The sequence below is a fragment of the Durio zibethinus genome, chromosome 5 (genome assembly GCF_047325235.1).
Source record: "Durio zibethinus cultivar Kanyao isolate XHJ-2024 chromosome 5, ASM4732523v1, whole genome shotgun sequence".
Lineage (NCBI taxonomy): Eukaryota > Viridiplantae > Streptophyta > Magnoliopsida > Malvales > Malvaceae > Durio > Durio zibethinus.
Genome location: NC_143166.1, coordinates 33020137 through 33043352, shown reverse-complemented (window position 1 = coordinate 33043352; position 23216 = coordinate 33020137). Strand labels below are relative to the sequence as shown.

At 34.4% G+C, this 23216-nt stretch overlaps 1 protein-coding gene and 2 pseudogenes across 2 annotated transcripts; 2 read left to right on the top strand and 1 right to left on the bottom strand.

Moving 5' to 3' along the window:
• Nucleotides 1-268: 268 nt before the first annotated feature.
• On the bottom strand, nucleotides 269-1544 carry LOC111281767 (B-box zinc finger protein 20 pseudogene; annotated as a pseudogene).
• Nucleotides 1545-8446: 6902 nt separating this feature from the next.
• LOC111282892 (coatomer subunit alpha-1-like) lies at nucleotides 8447-14756 on the top strand. Its single transcript, XM_022871175.2, has 4 exons — nucleotides 8447-8532; nucleotides 8614-8868; nucleotides 10087-10581; nucleotides 11432-14756. Exons 2-4 carry the CDS (start codon nucleotides 8661-8663, stop codon nucleotides 14383-14385), a joined length of 3657 nt encoding a protein of 1218 aa, XP_022726910.2. The 5' UTR covers nucleotides 8447-8532; nucleotides 8614-8660; the 3' UTR covers nucleotides 14386-14756.
• A 1704-nt stretch (nucleotides 14757-16460) lies between these two features.
• On the top strand, nucleotides 16461-22835 carry LOC111282893 (coatomer subunit alpha-1-like; annotated as a pseudogene). The gene is made up of 3 exons (XR_016342366.1): nucleotides 16461-16996; nucleotides 18680-19174; nucleotides 19500-22835. The product of XR_016342366.1 is annotated as a coatomer subunit alpha-1-like (transcript).
• Nucleotides 22836-23216: the final 381 nt, after the last annotated feature.

Sequence of the window (23216 nt, the reverse complement as noted above, 5' to 3'; positions counted from 1 at the left end):
TCATAAGTCATAACTCTCTTCGTGTTAGAAAAAGAAATTTTCAAAGGATATCGATGGTTAATCTGATCACTTTCTTTGGATAGAATAAATTTTCTTTCATCAATTCTATATTACTGAACGTAAATAAGTAGTTGTGCAAGTCAAAGTGAAATTTTTTCTTACAAATGAAAATAAAAGACCCATGCCAATGAGAAAGAGATGAGATAAAAAGCCTAGTTTAATTTAAGCTTTTTAGTTAAATCTAGGAATCTCACTCTCTTTTGCACTACTATTCTTCAATTCTCAAATTTCCCTCAGTTGCTTTTAATTTTTTGGTTTTTGCAAGTAATAAACGTGAAAGCAGAAATGTATAACACAAACTAAAAATGTAACAACGAGAAAATAGCTGAAAAATAAAAGAGAAAAAAAAAAAAACTATGATCCAAAGACAAACGGATTGAACAAACATTCCATATGGGACATTCTTTATCTCAGCTAGAACGCGGATTTCTACCGAAATTGTCTGGATTTCGTAAGAGAGGAAGAGCTGATTTGAGGAACTAAGAAAACCTTCATTGTCGTTCCATCCACGGCCAAAAATCAAAACATTTGCCTCTGAACTTCTTGGATTATCTACCAAATCATTTCGAGGAATAAAAAGAGAAAGCTGAGAGGATTGAGGACGAGAAAACTCGTATTGTTCTCAACATCTCATCCCTTCACTGGTAATAATTGCTTAAAAGTCTGCATGAAACCAATCCCATCAACAAACATAAAAAAGAGTCACACCCACCAAAAACCTTTCTTAAATCTTAATAATTCTAGATGTAAACCTTACAGAAACCATTAATGGCACCAGATGAAGGAAAATCGTCCACGCGCCAACCTGCTAATGTTTCCGTCAAGTATTCTGTTATACTGCTTGTTGAAATTGAAGCAGTGTCACTGGTGTAAGTTGATGAAGGCAATGGTTTATCAATTGAAGGAGAGCTGAAGATTTCATTATTAGAAACTGAACGGAATCTCTTGGAAGACCGGGAACTTTTACTCTCAGAGTCAATAGCAGCACCATAGCCATTAGAGGAGGTTGAAGTTGGGTTTAAAGAAGGGGAAGAAGAAGAAGAAGAAGAGAGCTTAATACCAGTGTGAAGAAACCTGTTATGTTTCTGGGTATGTTCATTGTCTCCGTGAATTGGAAGGTCACATTCTCTACAAAGAATTGCTCTATCTGCTTGACAAAAAAGAGATGCACGTCTCTCCTGACAGATATCACAAAGTGAGGATTCTTTGAAGGAAGGGTGGAGAAGATAGAAACGAGAGTGTTTGCTGGCTAGCTTGTTTGCCTGGTGAACTCGACGATCACAACCCTCACAAAGAACAGCTTCATCAGCAGAGCAGAAGAGAGTCGCTTCTTTGTCGCACACATTACACCAAATCTTCATCTTCAATTACTTTCCCCTCTCTCCCACTGCAGCTAGCTTCTGCTACTCTTTCCTTTTCTTGATTTATTTTCTGATTTGATATATAAAAGGGTCGTGAATGGGAACTAAAAATGGAATACAGACATAAACACAGCTAAGTTCAGGGGTCTCTAAACTCTATCTGGCTTCGAAGAAAGCTCTGGATAGATGCCTAGGCTTTCTCTTTCTCTTTCTCGAGTAAAGAGGAAGCCGAAGCAGCAACTTGGCTTTCTAGAGTTTTTATTATATTCTTCTTTTTGCTGAAGCTTTTCACTCTCTTTCTGAAAATGTATGTCTGAAAGTTTTGGAGCATCAGCCAGCATTTATAGCCAAACCCCAAACCCCAAACCCCTGATCCCTTCCAATTAAAAAATAATTTTAACAATTCATCAGCATGTTCTGCTTGCTTAACGTTTCTTTATTTATTGTTTCATAACTTATTTAAAGGATCCGAACTCTGCTGTGTTTGATTTTATTTCAGTTTCTTCCCCTTTTTCAATGCTTTTTCCTTGAGCCATAGAGTTCCCTTCCAATTAAAAAATATGATTATTGTGTTGAACAGAGACACTTTTAGAAAGGGTTTTATCGCGTAATCATGTCATTTTATCGTTGTCCAAATGAAGCGTAAATGTGGAGGTGGGAGGCTCCTCTGGCAGTAAGGCTGAATTAATAGGTGCTTGAAGATTTGACAATAAGGCTACAAAATAAAATAAATTTTGTATTTTTAAATATTTATTTGATAAAAAATTAATTAGTTAATGATCAATAGAAAATTAGATTATTTTTTAAAAAATTATCTTACAAATTTTAAAAAATATATTTTTGAAAAACAGTTCTCTATAAGTAGAATTATTTATTAATACTTTTTAATATAATTTTACTTATAAATAATATTATATTAATAAATAATAATATATTAATAAATAGTATACTATTAATATAATATAATAATAAATATTTTTAATTTAATTAATAAATATTGTAATAATATATTAATAAATATTAGTAATAACCTATATTATAATATATTAATAACTAATATAAAGAGTAATAAATAGTTTTATTTTAAATATTGTTTATATTGATATAATATTTTAATATTAAATATAATTATTTTTTAATATAAATATATTTTAATATTTTAATATTTACGTTAATATTATTTGAAAAAAATAATTTTTCATAAAATAACCGACGAGAAATATTTTTCATTAATTCATTTAAATAATAAAAAATCTCTTTCAATTCAAAAAATATAAATATTTTTCAAAATTTATTTTTTACAAAACAGAACCTAAATTTAATACTTTCCCTATATGAATATGTCCCCTCTTGCTCTCCTTTTTTTTTTTTAATTTTCAATCCACCCTTAAATATTTTTACCTTATTACATATTTGATTTAAAAAGATATTAAACATTTAAATTTTTTCGAATTCGTAACTTTCAAGTGTTAACTCTAATAACATAACAATTAATTTAAAAAATAACAGGCTATATTGCTCTTCTAATTTACTTAAATAATGTCTACCTATGTCTATATGAAAGTAAAAAATGTCTTATTACTATTTTATATACCTCGAAAATATTTTTTATCTAACGATTTCGTATCAAAAGAATAAAAAAAAAAACCTCTATAATACGTAAGAAATAAGGACAGCCTTAAAACTTAATTGAGGATTCAGTCTAAAACGAGCTCTGTCATTATCAATGTAAGGAAATTACATAAAACAAAGTCCCAATAAATGAGCTCCGTCATTATCAATGTAAGTATATAGTAAAGCATTAAATTTTGAATTTTATTGGTAAAAATTTAATATTTGATATATTAATAATATATAAATAATTTTTAAATATCGCCGTACGATTAATTAATAGTATATAACACATGTTTTAAAAAGTTTCACATAATATTTAACTCGTGATGATTTCAAAAAAAAAAAGGACAACAATGGTTTATCATTTGTCAAAATTCAAAATTGAAAAGCTACAATAATTAGGATTAGTGTGGACACGAGATAAAGCATTCTTTTTGGCTAACAAATCTTTTAAGCAGTTCCTCACCGCATCGAACATGCCTCGTCGAAGCTCGAATTCATAAACTATAACCTTTTTTTCCTTTTAACATTTTTGCTTAGATATGAAAAAAATAAGCATTTGAATTGATGGAAGGATATTTAAGCATGTTGGTAAACGACATGAAAGTACTTTTGCTTCAAAAAGGGCACCAAAACGTGGTTCATTAATTGTGTACTTCATCTATTTACAAAATTCCTGTTGTTACGAAATGGAAAAGCATAAAGGAAAAAGATTGCAAATGGATTTTGATCAAGGAAATCTGCTGACACACAAAACGACAAATAACACTTTTTCACAGCTAGAAATGGGTGATCCTGTAAGAATAATAGCATTCAAAACCCAATAAAAGAAGAATGCAAAGATCATGCAATGTGTATAGGGTTGATAGCCTAATCGGTTGATTCCATTAAATAATATAAAATTATTTTTTTTTAATTTGAATTTCATGTAAAATCGGATAGGATATTATAATAAAAAATCGAGTTCGGATCGAATTTGAGTTTGAAATATATTTAATTTGATTTCACTCGATATTATATTAAAAATTATTTTTTAATTTTTTATTTATATATAATTATATTTAAAAATTAAAATTTTATATTTAAAAAATAAATATTTTATTAATTTAAATCAGATCAAATATAATTTATACAAAATCAAATTAAATCAAATTCGAATATAAAAAATAAAAAAAAATTAAAATTGAATTGAATTCAGATAAACAAAAACCTATCCCTACCTAACCTATTTGTCATCCCTAAATGTATCAACATAAAAAAAAAGACAATAAGAAAAAGATAAGGCAGAGAAAAAGTGAACTTTCCACTTTTAATTATTTGAATATATAGTTCCAATCCTTCTCACATGGTGAAGACATTTTGGAGTATAAAATATTCATAATCATGGTGGCCTCAAATTCTGTATTTTTTTTGGAAAAAAACCCATGTGGGAGATTTCTTCTTTCTTTTTTTTTAAAATCTAGATATAAAGATAAAAAATTATAAATATTAAAATTTTAATTTTAATATCTTGAATATTAGTCTCTAAAAATATTTCAACTCTTTAATAATACTAAAAGAACTAAATGAGGGAGTAATAGACCTAATGATTTTTATATTTATATTATGTAAAATATTATAATTATATATTTATATCATATTTTATATGAAAATTATATATTATAATTAGTATAGACACAAAAATATAAAATATATATTTTTATTTTATTAAATTTATATATAATTATTATTAAATTATTATTAAAATTTTAAGTTATATTATTTTTATTTTTTATTCGTATCATATTGATATCATATTATTTTATTATATTTTAAATTATTAAATTTAGAAAAAAAAGAACTTATTAAAACTGCCCATTTGTTTGGGTTAAAAAATAGTTTAGTGTAACGATTTAATAATTGAAATATTTGTTTTTTATTTAAAAGCTAAATTTTATTTTTTTCAACCTTTAGAATGTAAAAATGGGTTGGGTCGAAGAAATTAGTGATACAAAAAACCAGAAAAAAATATATCAAAATACGATAAAAATGACATATATTACTTTTCTTAAGAATTCTTCCAAAAAAAATGCTAAGCCCAAAATTTCAGGTGGGCTAACTTTCTTTGTTTTTGGGCCGAAGGAAGAAATATCTGGGCTAACCTTCTTTAATTTTAGCTCAAATATAGGCCCGATATGGCCCATAATCAGCTTGAGACATCACAAAAGTCAACAGACTCCAGGCTTTTACCGTACGTCACGCGACTTTACATGCATGCGACTGACGCAGAAAACGCCTTGCTCTTCAATTTCGGTGACGAGAAAAAGACTTGGTTTTGGGCAGCTCGGCTTGAACGGTGGCCGATGGCACCTGCTCTGCTCTCCCGCCTTGGTCTGTTCCCCGGTAGAATGGCTGATATCTTCACTCTGCCACGCCCAAACCTTTCTCTTTAGTTTCGAAAATACCATCAGGTCATTTTTTATTCTCTCTTTCTCTTTCATTTTCTTGGAAATTTTGTTTGTTTCCATCTTGGGTGATTGTATTTTGCTTGTTTTGATTTGAAGTTAAAACCCAATTCTCCTAAACTGCCTGGAACTGCTTTCTCTCATATGTGCTTCTGCCATGAGATATAAACATAAGGGAAATCGATTCCTTTTCTTAGTATTATTTTTGTTTCTTTTTTACAATTCAAGTTGTCAGGATTGAAACTGGTCACTGCAACTGCTCACAGACCATTGCTTAAAGGTATGCAAAGTCCATTGCATAAAGGCTGGAACCCTGGGTTATACAGAAAGGAGAGGTTCAAGCCCTTTACTTCAACAACGTCAATAGAGTGGAGAAGGAGGTAAAAGTTACTCAGTATTTGTCATTCATGTGGGTACCAGTTTCATAGTAACACCTCATAATCGTTTTTTATGATTGCAATTATCTTTAAGCTGTTTGGTAATGTTATTGCTTTCGTGTAAATAGATGGTAAGGTTTTTTGAATCCTAATAAAACGGGATAACTTTGATCTGTGCAGTCAATCAAGATGCTGAGAAAGCTTTAAAAAATACTGTATAAGTGGAAGACTCATTGACATTGCAAATCCGAATGAAGCAAGAGTTTGTTTCTGGCTTTTTCTCATAAACCATCTGAAATTTCATGTGCATGTATGTAAGTGGAAATTCCAGTATGACTTTTAAGCTAAAATCATGCCTGGAGAGTGAATTATTCATATTTGCTCCTTTAAGGAGCAATGAGTTTTGTAGCAAGAGTGATTATTTGTCTGAAATGTTTAAGGGACCTTGAAAGAAGACCATAATGGCACAATTTGCTAGATTAGTTTGGGTGGGATTCGGACTGGGAATAGCTTGCTATTAGTCTGTCTTGTAGGAGATGCCAATGGTATGATTGCATGATTTGGTCTTCATATGCACTGGATTCACAGTAGGCTTTGGGCTAAATTTTGATCTATTTAGCCATGCATATCTTGGTTATTATTCTTACTTGATACGGAATTCAGTTCTTTCTATGTCTAACTTAATCAGGATTTTATTACCTGGAGTAGAAGATTGTATGTAATTCAGTTCACTCACTATTTTTATTTTCTCATAACCTTGCTTTTGCCGGATTTCTCACGTGGACAGCTTCAAAAACAAATTGCTGGCTTTCTCATGTTTAAACATTTTTTTTTTTTTTCATTTGGACAGCTACGTTAATATTATTTTCATTATCATAGTCTTGCAGCTTGCGTAAGTGTTGGAGATCAAAGTTTTTTGTTGCAGCAGATGAAGTGTTGAAGTCTAAGCAATTTCTTGAAACTTTGATCAAACGTTTCCATATCTTCTTTAGCAATATTCATATGATAGCATGATCTTGCCATATATATATGAGTGAACTGCTATTCATTCTTGTCATATTTATATGCAGCTCCTAAGCAAGAGAAATTTGACCAGAAGATTTTTATGCTGTAATCAAGAAACAGATTGACCGGAGTTTAATCTTTTGCCTTCAATTTCTATTGGCTGTAGATTCACCCCCTCTATTTTTTTCTCCCCATGTTGTGTTTCTCGTTCTCTATCTCTGGCGATAGAGGTTCTTACCAGCAACATGTTGTCACTGAATATTTGAAGGCCATAGAATCGACGGTAGAGGGGAATGTCCAGTTTCTTAAGGGCAATGCATATTGCAGAATAGGTGCCCAAACATAGGTGAAATGACTCCAGACACAAGTATTTTCAGCATGCAAAATGGGAAAGTAGGTCTCTCCTTGATAAAGAAAATGAAAAATTTCCAGATTTGGAGCCATGAAATATACATTTTTTGAACAATTTAATCGTGCAAGACTGATCCTGTTCCAGAAGCAAAGAAGGCATGGAGTATTCCACAGGACCAACCCATCTTTTTCTCCACTGGGTTCCTTCCCAAATGCCCATATATATATACACATATACATATATATGTGTGTGTATATATATATATGTATGTATGTATATGTATATGTTTATGTATGTATATATATATGTTTATGTTTATGTATATATATATGTTTATGAATGTATATATATATGTATGTATGTATATATGTATATACATATGTATATATCTACATATATATATGTATATGTACATATATCTTCAATTTTGGTCTGTGAATATATAATTAAGCCTCAAAGGCCTCAAAGCCATGATTCTAGCTGAATCCTTATTCATATTCGATGATTATCCATATACATATATATATATATACATATATATATATATATATACATATATGTTTATGTTATGTATATATATCTTCAATTTTGGTCTGTGGGTATATAATTAAGCCTCGAAACTATAGTTTTGATTGAATCCTTATTTAAATTTGAAGATTTATGTATATGTATCTTATAAAATATTAAAATTTATATATTTATATTATATTTTATACAAAAAATTATATGTTATAATTCATGTCAATACAAAAATATGAAATATAAATATTTAATTTTATTAAATTTATAATAATCATTATTAAAATTTTAAATAATGTTATTTTCATATCTTTTATTTGAATTTCATCATCATATTTTATTTTAAAGTGTTAAGTTGTCCATTCTCATTTAATTGTTTATTATAATGACTTGTTTATATATTTTTTATATTATTTTTTTGAAATTTTGATTGAGTTTAATCTTTTTTCGATCAATTTTAAGGTTAATTTTTTTTTTACATCGACCTTAGAGCATTTAACGTTTAACCTGTAAAAATTACAACGGTAATATTTTACTTTTTACTTACCGATTTAACGTCTAAAAACTAAAACGGTAATATTTTTACCTTCACAAAACGTCATCGTAAAAGCTGTGAAACAGGAAGGGAAGACTCTTCCGTGGCAAAGACTGTACAAACAATAACAAAGAAGCAACTCTTAACACTACTAAAAAAGCTCAGATCTTAAAAGAAACAGGGAATCGAAAACTCTCTTTTCATATGAATCGAATGATACGAAGGTGCTTCCATTTGTGTTCTTAAATGTTGGATTAGATCTGAGGTAATTTTAGATGTCCTGTTTCGTTACGCGGATAGCTTTATTTAGACGTTGGATTTGATTTGATTTGGTTTGGTTTTGCAGAGAATTGGTGGTTGGAGAGAAAGAAAGAGAAAAAGAAAAAGAAGAAGATGTTGACGAAGTTTGAGACGAAGAGTAATAGAGTGAAGGGACTGAGTTTCCACACTAAGAGGCCATGGATCTTAGCCAGTCTCCACAGTGGCGTTATCCAGTTATGGGACTATCGAATGGGAACTCTGATTGATCGATTCGACGAACACGATGGCCCTGTTCGCGGTGTCCATTTCCACATGTCTCAGCCTTTGTTTGTCTCTGGAGGTTCAGATTTCTTTTCTTTTCGCCTCAATTTAATCTCTGCTTCATAAATCTCGTTGATTATTTTAGTGATCTATCGATTTGAATGTGAATTAATTGGGACTGGATTAGCACAAATCTGATGCGTATGATAATACTGGATAAAGAGTATTATAGAGGTTTCTGGTAGTTGCACTTGGTTTTGACCTTCTAGATCTGATGTTCTCGAGAAAATGAATGTCAATCGAACCGTAGATGGAATTATAGACGATACATTCGTATCTGCATGCACACATGAAAGAGGGTAGCCCGGTGCGGAAAGCTCCCGCTATGCACGGGTTTGAGGAAGGATACATTCATATCTGCATGAACACATATATGATATAAATTTATTCATCTGTCTTATGTGTAATAGGTGGTACTTCTAGAGTATCAATCTATTTGTGTTGTTTTCTTTTTGGATAAATGAAAATTTTTATTTCACCACCCGAATCAAGCAGAAAAATCAGCTACTAGTGTCAATAAGCGAACAAAGTTCATGCAAACAAAATGTATAAATTAACACTGAAAAGGATTCCAATTAGCAGATAATCTCCTGTTTACTGGGTGTATCAATTGCATCTGGCTAGCTTTGAACCTTAGCTTGAATGTCCTTCACCATTTGCTCGAGAGCAGAAGCCTGAGATTGTACATTGCTAGATATAACCAGACCAAGTCAGGCGCGAAAGTCAAGAAACAAGTGATTTCCCCTTGAAGATTTGAGCAGAACTGATAGCTCTCTTGACTGGCCTTTAGGATCCCTTTGAATGGATAAGAGCTTGAGGATATTCTGTCAGACACTTTGGAGAACCAGCAAGTGTTAAAAATATTCTCTATAGTCCACCTCATCATTGAATAAACAGCAGCCCAAATTTGGAATTTCAATCCCTCATGAACTAAGTTTGGAGAGAGTAGTTAGTCCATCCAAGACTGCAAGCCAGATGATGAAAGAGTGTTTGTGAATGTGGTGAGGGAACCAGATCAATCTATCCTGGAAAACTTTAGGTTTCACTGATCTCGTCCAATCCCAAGATGATCTGTAGATGCGGCATTATGTACACCACATTTTGATGGCAACCAGATATACACATCTGAGTTAGGGCCAGTAGAAATTGAAGACCTGGCAGTGCTCGTTCTTTTTGCAGGGAATAGGGTTCTTGTGCAATACAAATGATACTAAAAGTTTATGGTTTTTTTTTTCAGGGGATGATTACAAGATAAAGGTTTGGAACTACAAGTTGCATAGGTGTCTTTTCACCCTTCTTGGCCATCTTGATTATATTCGTACTGTGCAATTTCATCATGAGCATCCTTGGATTGTGAGTGCCAGTGACGATCAGACTATTCGCATATGGAACTGGCAGTCACGAACTTGTATCTCTGTGTTAACTGGTCATAATCATTATGTTATGTGTGCTTTATTCCATCCTAAAGAAGACTTTGTTGTGTCGGCATCCCTTGATCAGACTGTTCGAGTATGGGATATTGGTGCCTTGAGAAAGAAGACTGCCTCACCAGCGGATGATATTTTACGGTTGAGTCAGATGAACACAGATCTTTTTGGTGGTGTTGATGCAGTTGTTAAGTATGTGTTGGAAGGTCATGACCGAGGAGTAAATTGGGCTGCATTTCATCCCACCTTACCTTTGATAGTCTCTGGAGCAGATGATCGCCAAGTGAAATTGTGGCGAATGAATGGTAATTATAGGAAAACTATGCCCTCTTCGACATTTATATTTCATTTGCTAGATATATTCATTAAAGCTTTTTGTAAATATACTTAGGCTTCGTTTGTTTCATAAAAAATGATTTCTGGAAAATGTTTACATTTTTTGAATTGAAAGAGATTTTTTATTGTTTGGTTGTTTTTTGTAAAATCCTTTTTTTTCCAAATAATATTAATATAACTATTAAAATATTAAAAATTATTATTATTAAAGTATATTGAAATTATTTATTATTAAAATTATTAATATTAAAAAATAATTATATTTTAGTAGTAATAGTTAATATTAAAATATTATGTTAATATAAAAATATTTAAAATAAAACTATTTATTATTCTTTATGTTATTTATTAATATATTATAATATTATTTATTAATGTAATATTATTTATAAGTAAAATTATGCTCAAAAGCATTGATAAATAAGTCTACTCATAAACAGCTATTTTCCTAAAAATGTCTTTCCTTTTCAAATCCGTAAGATAATTTCCAGAAAATGGTCTTATTTTCTATTGACCAGCAAGTCGTTTTTTGTTGACCAGCCAATTTTTGTTGACTAGTCAATTTTCTGCCAAACAAACACCTGAAACTGCAGAAATCATTTTTCAGAAGTCATTTTCTATGAAACAAACGGAGCCTTATTGGCCAATTACAATCCTCATAAAAACTTACCTATTCGTTTTTCTGTAAGTTTTATATATGCTACATGGCCCTTGATTTTTAAGCCTAGCTACCTCAACTTCTCCATTATATTTTTTGCAGCTAGGAATTTAGACGCCTGAATTGTTGTGGGATTGAGTAAATTGTTTATGTCTTTGCAGAGACAAAGGCTTGGGAAGTGGATACCTTGAGAGGACACATGAATAATGTGTCCTGTGTTATGTTCCATGCCAAACAAGACATCATTGTATCTAATTCCGAGGATAAAAGCATTCGTGTGTGGGATGTAACAAAGCGAACTGGACTTCAAACTTTCCGTCGAGAACATGACAGATTCTGGATTCTTGCTGTTCATCCTGAGATGAATGTTTTGGCAGCTGGACATGACAGTGGCATGATAGTGTTTAAGCTAGAGAGAGAACGTCCTGCTTTTGCAGTGATTGGGGATTCTCTGTTTTATGCCAAGGATCGGTTTTTAAGGTATTATGACTTTTCAACTCAAAGAGAGTCACAAGTAATTCCGATACGACGGCCTGGTACCACAAGCCTGAATCAAAGTCCAAGGACTCTTTCTTACAGTCCTACAGAAAATGCTGTTCTTGTCTGCTCAGATGTGGATGGAGGATCTTATGAGTTGTATGTGATACCAAAAGACAGCATTGGTAAGGGTGACAGTTTGCAGGAGGCAAAGAGAGGTCCTGGTAATTCTGCTATATTTGTGGCTCGGAATCGGTTTGCTGTGCTTGACAAAGGCAACAACCAAGTCTTAATCAAGAACTTGAAAAATGAGGTGGTTAAAAGGAGTGGCCTCCCAACGCCTACGGATGCAATATTTTATGCTGGTACAGGCAACTTGTTGTGTAGGTCAGAGGATAGAGTAGTTATATTTGATCTCCAGCAGAGGCTTGTTCTTGGTGATCTTCAAACCCCCTTTGTGAAGTATGTTGTTTGGTCTAATGACATGGAGAGTGTTGCTTTGCTTAGCAAGCATACCATTATCATTACTAACAAGAAGCTTGTGCACCAGTGCACTCTTCATGAGACAATACGTGTTAAGAGTGGGGCCTGGGATGACAATGGTGTTTTTATATACACCACCCTCAACCATATAAAATACTGCCTTCCCAATGGAGATAGTGGAATAATTCGAACGCTTGATGTTCCCATATACATAACTAAGGTTTCCGGAAATACCATATTTTGCCTTGATCGTGATGGGAAGAATAAGATTATTGTCATTGATGCTACAGAATACATTTTCAAGCTCTCTCTGCTTCAGAAGAGATATGATCAGGTTATGAGCATGATAAGAAACTCACAGCTTTGTGGTGAGGCCATGATTGCTTATCTGCAACAGAAGGGTTTCCCCGAAGTGGCTCTCCATTTTGTGAAAGATGAGAAAACACGCTTTAATTTGGCTCTGGAGAGTGGAAACATTCAAATTGCTGTTGCATCAGCTAAGGAGATTGATGACAAAGATCATTGGTATAGGTTGGGTGTGGAGGCCCTTCGCCAAGGCAATGCTGGTATAGTGGAATATGCCTACCAGAGGACAAAGAACTTTGAGAGGTTGTCTTTTCTTTATCTGATAAATGGTAACCTGGAAAAGCTGTCCAAGATGCTGAAAAGTGCAGAAGTTAAGAACGATATTATGGGTCAGTTTCACAATGCTCTGTATCTTGGTGATATCCAGGAACGTGTTAAGACCTTGGAGAATGCTGGTCACTTGCCTCTTGCTTATATTACAGCATCTGTCCATGGGCTACAGGATGTGGCCGAAAGGTTAGCAGCTGAGTTGGGAGATGATGTCCCTCCTCTGCCAGAGGGGAAAAAACCTTCCCTATTGATGCCTCCAGCCCCTGTTACATGTGGTGGTGATTGGCCTCTTCTGAGAGTCGTGAAGGGCCTATTTGATGGTGGATTGGATAGTATTGGAAGGGGTGCTGTGGATGAAGAGGAGGAGGGTGCAGAAGGTGATTGGGGTGAAGATCTTGATGTGGTCGATGTTGATGGCTTACAGAACGGGGATGTTACTGCAATTTTGGAGGATGGGGAAATGGCTGAAGAAAATGAGGAGGAGGGTGGATGGGACCTTGAAGATCTGGAACTTCCCCCTGAGGCAGACACCCCAAAGGTTTCCAGCAATGCCCATTCTTCTATTTTTGTGGCACCAACTCCGGGTATGCCTGTAAGTCAGATTTGGATTCAAAGATCATCTCTTGCTGCTGAACATGCAGCAGCTGGCAATTTTGATACGGCAATGCATTTGCTGGGCAGGCAACTTGGCATGAGAAACTTTGGTCCTTTGAAATCCATGTTTCTTGATCTTCATGCTGGCAGCCATAGCTATCTTCGTGCTTTTTCATCCGCTCCTGTGGTGTCCTTAGCAGTTGAGAGGGGATGGAGTGAGTCTGTTAGTCCTAATGTGAGGTGTCCACCAGCTCTTGTGTTCAATTTTTCTCAGTTGGATGAAAAGCTGAAGGCTGGTTACAAGGCCACAACAGCTGGAAAATTTACTGAGGCGCTTCGGCTCTTCCTCAGCATTCTTCATACAATTCCATTGATTGTTGTGGAGTCAAGGAGGGAAGTTGATGAAGTCAAGGAGTTAATTATTATCACTAAGGAGTATGTTCTTGGCCTGCAGATGGAGCTCAAGCGAAGAGAAATGAAAGACAATCTGGTGCGCCAGCAGGAGCTTGCTGCCTACTTCACTCACTGCAACCTTCAATTACCTCACCTCAGACTTGCTCTGCAAAATGCAATGACCGTCTGCTTCAAGGCAAAGAACCTGGCTACAGCAGCTAACTTTGCCAGACGTCTACTAGAATCAAACCCCACAAACGAGAATCAAGCTAAGGCAGCGAGGCAAGTGCTACAAGCTGCTGAGAGGAATATGACAGATGCGTCTCAGCTGAACTATGATTTCAGAAACCCATTTGTGACATGTGGGGCAACTTATGTGCCAATTTACAGAGGACAGAAAGATGTCTCTTGCCCGTATTGCACTACTCGCTTTGTGCCTAGCCAGGAAGGGCAATTGTGTACAGTGTGTGATCTAGCATTGGTAGGGGCAGATGCATCAGGGTTGCTCTGTTCTCCCTCACAGATACGATGAAGCTGCAGGAATTTGATCTACTTTCAACTTCATCATGCTGATCCTTTTAGCTGCAAAACCATTCTCGTTAATCAATTCATATCTACGAGTTAAAGGTCAGGTTACTGACGAAAAAGTCGAGAACCAAATTAATTTGTTTGTGCTATTTCCTTTGCCTTTTGTTTTGTTCCTCTTATTAATATAGTTCATAATCATTTTCATATGTAAGGATGAATTTGGAACTACAATTTTCAGGCTATTCTTATTTTTTGTTGTTTCATAGACAAGAATAGTCATGGAAGCCTTGTTAAATGATGATATGTCATAGGTAGCACTTACATATTGATATGTATGTATGATGTGATTTCAGTGATACTCATATTCATTCTCTGGAGTTTTGATTGGTTTCATTTCTTGCCACTGCATGTGATATTTTCCAATTCAAAATTTGAAGCATTTTGGAAGGGAATACAATTTATGTGATTTTATTTTTTTTATTTTTGGTTAAAGAAGCTATAGTTGGGTATAGGGGAAGATTTGAATTTTTTTTTCTTTAAAAAGAGTTAGTAATTGGGTATAACGAAGAGATTACTGGAGATAGGATTTGAACATCATTCTTGTTGAATGTTATTTTTTAAAATTGACAGCCAAATTTACTTGACTTTAGATTGGGTTTTCTAGAATTTAACTTAAAAACTGTTTTCGTCCTTTCTTTTTTTTCCATATATTTCAAATGGGCTGACCCCTCATGTAAACTACTGTAGGCGTATGTCCAGTCTCTCCTCTTCTCTCCTCTGCATCTAACCTTTCTCAAAAGGCCCAAATACGACTCCATAATTGGCCCAATTTTGCCATTAGTCAGCCTAAGGATACAGTAACCAGGCTGTAAATTTTGATAAATGACGTGTACATCACCAAATATGTATCTATCCGAATCAGTGTACAATTTTTATGGAATAGTGTTCATGGATAATCTTCTTTCATCTTTGATGTTTTAATGTTTAGCTGTTTGTTTTTTCTTAACATTTGCTAAATGTGACATTCAATAAAAATTTTTAAGTATAGTTTCAAAATTTGCTTATAAATTAATTAATTCAAAGTATCAAATAAAAAATAATTGATGTTAGACCAAGTGATAAAAAATTATTTATTTCTTGTTTATTTTAAATTTGAATTTGTTAAAAGGTTATGAAAGGATAATTTTTTTGAATTTATTATGTTTGAGACGTAAATAAATTTGCTTTTGATGAATTCTAAGAAATGTAAGAATGAAATTTAAGAATATTTTATGAATAAAAAAATTATAGAAATTTTTTTTTTTTGAAACTCATTGATTTTATAGTTTTTACGTTGTCGTTTTATGTAATATTTTCTTCGGTGATTCAGCCTTTACAATTACATAGTTTTGGGGTATATTTGATAATTTATATCATCATATTTTATTTTGTACGAGACAGAATTTCAAATATTATTAAAATAATTTTAACATGAATACATGAATATTTGAATGACAAATAATTTAAATATTAATATGATATATTTATTATAAACATTACACGTGACATGATTGATTAATATATTTAAAATTAATTTATATTTAATTAATATGATATCATACGATTAATAAGATATATATGAATAACACGATTATACATGATTAATTATATAAATAATTAATCATAACACAATATAATTAATATGATTATATATGAATAATACTATTAGATAAGATTAATCTATTTATTTATATAAATAAATATATTTAAATTAATATTTAAATAAAAATTATTTAAAAATTAAATATTTACATTATATTTAAACAACAAAGCTATATAATAAATATGATTATTAATTTATTTTTTAAATAAATTAAAATAACTTTTAAAATTCTTTTATATTATAAATAATATCATGTTTTAAGGGTTTTGATATAAACACAATACGACATTAACACAATTAAAATATAAGATACGATTATACTATATTTATATATAAATTTGTTTGTATCATTTTTAGATCGTATTTAAAATTAACAGTTTTAATTACGAGTAATACCCATTAACCTTTCAAACTGTAGCATTTTTAGTTTTACCTTACCAAATCGTTGTCGTAAAAGATTTAAAACAGGATGGAAGAATACTGTAGAAACAAGAACAAAGTTCCAATAAAAAAGGCTCGGACCTTAGAGAAAGGGAGGATCAAAGACTCTCTTTTCTTTTCATATTAGACGAAAGATAGTTTCTTCTCATTTTTGTTCTTTATTTTTTTAGATGTTGAATCAGATATGATGTAATTTCTTATCATCTCTTTGTTCAATTCCCAAATTGATTCTCCCTGTTTGGATACGCGGATAACTTTATTTAGACGTTGGATTTGATTTGGTTTGGTTATGCAGAGAATTGGCAGTTGGAGAGAAAGAAGAAAATGTTGACGAAGTTTGAGACGAATAGTAACAGAGTGAAGGGACTGAGTTTCCATACTAAGAGGCCATGGATCTTAGCCAGTCTCCACAGTGGCGTTATCCAGTTATGGGACTATCGAATGGTGACTCTGATTGATCGATTCGACGAACACGATGGCCCTGTTCGTGGAGTCCATTTCCACATGTCTCAGCCTTTGTTTGTCTCTGGAGGTTCAGATTTCTTTTCTTTTCCCCTCAATTTTGTCTCTGTTTACTAAATTGCATTGATTATATTAGTGATCTATGGATTTAGATATGAAATTGTGGAATTTGCTGATTAGTTGGGATTGGATTAGCTTGAATTCTGGAGCTTTTTATTCTTTTAAGGCATGACATTTGAGAAATCTGATGCGTATGATACTGCTGGATCTAGATTTACTCTAGAGATTCATGTCGTAGGACTTGGTTTAGACCTTCTTGATATGCACATCTACATTACGGTTAGTAGAAATTAATGACCTGGTAGTATCCCTTAAATGCAAGAGCTTTCTCCAATGCCAACTACTGGAATTTGGGATGGAGATCTAAAAACAAAAAAACTCTTGTTTTTGAGGTAGTAAGCATGCACCTAAGCCACCCAAAGAGAGCTTGATCTGAAAAAGAGAGACCAAATGTGCCTTAAGATACAGGCAGCATATCGAATTCTCAAACTTTTCTGCCTCAAACTAGCTTCACTTTTGGGACAGCAAACTATGTCCCATCCCACTTTGGCTTCCTTGGCACCATCTTCTTTGCCTTTCCACAGGAATGTTTTGCAAAGCTGGTTGATCTTATTAATCACCCTAGCTGGAAGAACAAAGATATGTAACTAATAGTACTGCATGCTTAATAGAATAGACTGAATTAACTGAAGTTTGCCAGCATAAAAGACTCTTAACAGCCCATCTGTTAATACAACCTGTGATTTTCTCTATAAGAGGGTCCCCATCTTTGTAATAAAACCTGTGATTTAGTGAATGAATAATTTCCTATTTGTTTTATTTGATGCATTTTTTAGGGTAAATTACTATAATTAAAAGGTTTGGAGATGAAGATTCTTAAAATGTAAAGTTTGAATACAAATAGGTGGGAAATGGTTTTAAATATTTGAGCATTTAATGTAGTTAGAATTTGTAAATACAAAAATATTGGAATGTATAAAATTTCACAATAATTTAAATTCAATTTTAATGAGATTTGCATTTCACTTATATTAGTGACTATATCATTAGAATTAAGGAAACATAGCTAATCCTCTTGATAATATGGTAGTAGCATCAAAAGTGCAAATGTTGTGGCAGGGGCAGGGTTGGTCAATATCATCTGCGGGTACATAAACTGCTAGAATAGAAGTTATGGATCCCTCCTTGGTAGAAGTAATTCTTTCTTGTAAAAAACCCATTTCGATACTATGGGTTAATAATAACCCACAGCAGAAGTTATCCTACCCAATAAGGCAGTATAGATTTATTTAATAAGGTTTTATGACCAATCAAATTTAGGTTATTTATAAATAAAATTATGAAGGTACAATTTAGGATTACAACAAATATTATTGTGCTTTTGGAGTAAGGCTACACTGTCTAGAAATAACTTTATAGCACTTTTCCCTTGTTTAAACCAAGAGTGAAAACTTTCTACTCATCCTTGCACCTTAGATATTAAACTTCTGTGTGACTGAATTATTGCTGAAAAGGGATGCTGTTGAATTTAATAATTTCAAAATTTCTAGAACTGGTCAACATGGGCAAGGAAGGTCTGAATTTGAAAATTTTATTGGCTTAAAATTTTCTATTTGTGCTCTTTTATCTTTTTACAAAGCATAGGGTACTTGTGCAATAGCAATGATACTAAAAGATTGGTGGCTTTTGTCAGGGGATGATTACAAGATAAAGGTCTGGAACTACAAGTTGCATAAATGTCTTTTCACCCTTCTTGGACATCTTGATTATATTCGTACTGTGCAATTTCATCATGAGCATCCATGGATTGTGAGTGCCAGTGATGATCAGACTATTCGCATATGGAACTGGCAGTCACGAACTTGCATCTCCGTGTTGACTGGTCATAATCATTATGTTATGTGTGCCTCATTCCATCTTAAAGAAGACCTCGTTGTCTCGGCCTCCCTTGATCAAACTGTTTGAGTTTGGGATATTGGTTCCTTGAAAAAGAAGACTGCCTCCCCGGCAGATGACATTTTACGGTTGAGTCAGATGAACACAGATCTTTTTGGTGGTGTCGATGCAGTTGTTAAGTATGTGTTGGAAGGTCATGACCGAGGAGTAAATTGGGCTGCATTTCATCCCACCTTACCTTTGATAGTCTCCGGAGCAGATGATCGCCAAGTGAAATTGTGGCGTATGAATGGTAATTATAGCAAACTTTGCATACCTCTCCACTTATATTCCATGTGCTAAATTTATCGATTAAACCTTTTTGTAAATGCATTTGTTGACCAATTAAAATATTCATAAAACCTTACCTTACCTAATTTTGTTTTTCTTTAAGTTTGATATATGCTACATGGCCCTTGATGTTTGAATCAAGCTACCTCAACTTCTTCATTTTATTTTACTATCTTGGCTGTGTAAATACAACCTGCTAAGCAGATGAATGAAATTTTTGTCCTGTAGGGAATTTATACTCCTGAATTATTGTCGGATTAAGTAAATTATTGTCTATTTATTTGCAGATACAAAGGCTTGGGAAGTGGATACCTTGAGAGGGCACATGAATAATGTGTCATGTGTTATGTTCCATGCCAAACAAGACATCATTGTATCTAATTCCGAGGATAAAAGTATTTGTGTGTGGGATGTAACAAAGCGAACTGGACTTCAAACGTTCCGTCGAGAACATGACAGGTTCTGGATTCTTGCTGCTCATCCTGAGATGAATCTTTTGGCAGCTGGACATGACGGTGGCATGATAGTATTTAAGCTAGAGAGAACGACCTGCTTTTGCTGTGAGTGGGGATTCTCTATTTTATGCCAAGGATCGGTTTTTAAGGTATTATGACTTTTCAACTCAAAGATAGGCACAATTAATTCCATTTCGACGGTCTGGTTCCACAAACCTGAATCAAAGTCCAAGGACTCTTTCTTACAGTCCTACAGAAAATGCTGTTCTTATCTGCTTAGATGTGGATGGAGGATCTTATGAGTTGTATGTGATACCAAAAGACAGCATTGGTAGGGGTGACAGTTTGCAGGAGGCAAAGAGAGGTCCTCGTAATTCTGCTATATTTGTGGCTCGGAATCGGTTTGCCGTGCTTGACAAAGGCAACAACCAAGTCTTAATAAAAAATTTAAACAATGAGGTGGTTAAAAAATGTGGCCTCCCAGTTCCTACGGATGCAATATTTTATGCTGGAACAGGTAACTTGTTGTGTAGGTCAGATGATAGAGTAGTTATATTTGATCTCCAGCAGAGGCTTGTTCTTGGTGGTCTGCAAACCCCTTTTGTGAAGTACGTTGTTTGGTCTAATGACATGGAGAGTGTTGCCTTGCTCAGCAAGCATTCCATTACCATTACAAGCAAGAAGTTTGTGCACCAGTGCACTTTTCATGAGACAATACGTGTTAAGAGTGGAGCCTGAGATGAAAATGGTGTTTTTATTTACACCACTCTAAACCATATAAAATACTGCCTTCCCAATGGAGATAGTGGAATAATCCGAACACTTGATGTTCCTATATACATAACTAAGATTTCCAGAAATACCATATTCTGCCTGGATCGTAATGGCAAGAATAAAATTATGGTCATTGATGCTACAGAATACATTTTCAAGCTGTCTCTGCTTCGGAAGAGATATGATCATGTTATGAGCATGATAAGAAACTCCCAGCTTTGTGGTGAGGCCATGATTGCTTATCTGCAACAGAAGGGGTTTCCTGAAGTGGCTCTCCATTTTGTGAAAGATGAGAAAACACGCTTTAATTTGGCTCTAGGGAGTGGGAACATTCAAATTGCTGTTGCATCAGCTAAGGAGATTGATGACAAAGATCATTGGTATAGGTTGGGTGTGGAGGCCCTTCGCCAAGGCAATGCAGGTATAGTGGAATATGCCTACCAGACGACAAAGAACTTTGAGAGATTGTCTTTTCTCTATCTGATAAATGGTAACCTAGAAAAGCTGTCAAAGATGCTGAAAATTGCAGAAGTTAAGAACGATATTATGGGTCAGTTTCACAATGCTTTAGATCTTGGTGATATCCAGGAACGTGTTAAGATCTTGGAGAATGCTGGTCACTTGCCTCTTGCATATATTACAGCATCCGTCCATGGGCTACAGGATGTGGCCGAAAGTTTAGCAGCTGAGTTGGGAGATGATGTCCCTCCTCTGCCAGAGGGGAAAAAACCTTCCCGATTGATGCCTCCAGCCCCCATTACGCGTGGTGGTGATTGGCCCCTTCTGAGAGTCGTGAAGGGCATATTTGATGGTGGATTGGATAGTATTGGAAGGGGTGCTGTGGATGAAGAGGAGGAGGGTGCAGAAGGTGATTGGGGTGAAGATCTTGATGTGGTTGATGTTGATGGCTTACAGAATGGGGATGTTACTGCAATTTTGGAGGATGGGGAAATGGCTGAAGAAAATGACGAGCAGGGTGGATGGGACCTTGAAGATCTGGAACTTCCCCCTGAGGCAGACACCCAAAAGGTTTCCAGTAGTGCCCATTCTTCTGTTTTTGTGGCACCAACTCCAGGTATGCTTGTAAGTCAGATTTGGATTCAAAGATCATCCCTTGCTGCTGAACATGCAGCAGCTGGCAATTTTGATACAGCAACGCGTTTGCTGAGCAGGCAACTTGGCATAAGAAACTTTGGTCCTTTGAAATCCATGTTTCTTGATCTTCATGCTGGCAGCCATAGCTATCTTCGTGCATTTTCATCTGCTCCTGTGGTGTCCTTGGCAGTTGAGAGGGGATGGAGTGAGTCTGTTAGTCCTAATGTGAGGTGTCCACCAGCTCTTGTGTTCAATTTTTCTCAGTTGGATGAAAAGCTGAAGGCTGGTTACAAGGCCACAACAGCTGGAAAATTTACTGAGGCGCTTCGGCTCTTCCTCAGCATTCTTCATACAATTCCATTGATTGTTGTGGAGTCAAGGAGTTAATTATTATCGCTAAGGAGTATGTTCTTGGTTTGCAGATGGAGCTTAAGCGAAGAGAAATGAAAGACAATCCGGTGCGCCAACAGGAGCTTGCTGCATACTTCACCCACTGCAACCTTCAATTGCCTCACCTCAGACTTGCTCTGCAAAATGCAATGACCGTCTGGTACAAGGCAAAGAACCTGGCTACAGCAGCTAACTTTGCCAGACGTCTACTAGAAACAAACCCCACAAATGAGAATCAAGCTAAGGCAGCGAGGGAAGTTCTACAAGCCGCCGAGAGGAATATGACCGATGCCTCTCATCTGAACTATGATTTCAGAAACCCATTTGTGACATGTGGGGCAACTTATGTGCCAATTTACAGAGGACAGAAGGATGTGTCTTGCCCATATTGCACTACTCGTTTTGTGCCTAACGTGGAAGGCCAATTGTGTACAGTATGTGATCTTGCAGTGGTAGGGGCAGACGCTTCTGGGTTGCTCTGTTCTCCTTCACAAATACGATGATTGAGCTGCTTAAATTGAGGCTTGTTTCAGACTTCATCTTACTCATCCTTTGAACAGCAGAACCGGTCATGTTGATTGATTCAATCTTCAGGTAGAAGGTAAAAATTGCTGAAGAAAATTTCATCTCGAATTAAATTGTTTGCACCATTTACTTTTTTAGCCTTTTGTTTTCATTATTATATTCAATCTAATAAACAATTTGGGAATTTTGATTTTGGCTATTCTCGTTATTCTTTCACGGGCAAGGCCCTTGTTAAAATAGATGATGGCAATAGTTATGACTCACACGTCAATATATGCGGATGTCGTCTGGCAATTCTGCCTACTTCCTGTGATGCTTTTTAAGTTTTCATTGATTGGCAGCAAAGCTATATTTTTTCTATTTAAATGCCTGAAACTTTTTGTATATTTTGTGCATTACCTCTTTCTCTGTTTACTTTCCCGGTTGTGTTTCCTATTTAGGTTCCCTGCAACAGAAGTGGGCAATGGCTATGAATCATGGATCAGCATTCAGCAATGGTTGTTTTAGCCTTTGATACTTGTTCGTCATTTGGATGGACGGTAGGGGATGCGGTTCAATTCCTCTCACCGCTCATCCAACCGTACATCCGAAGCGAAGCATTGGTTTGTTTAGCGTGAGTGTTGGTGGGAATGAGTGTAAAGCATTCTGATTGCTAGTATATACGAAAAAAATAGATTTTGCTTTCATAAACATAATTTTCCATTGCAAGCTTTTAAAAAGAAAAATGACTGGGTAAACGACAAGCACATGCAACGAGCTGGGTTG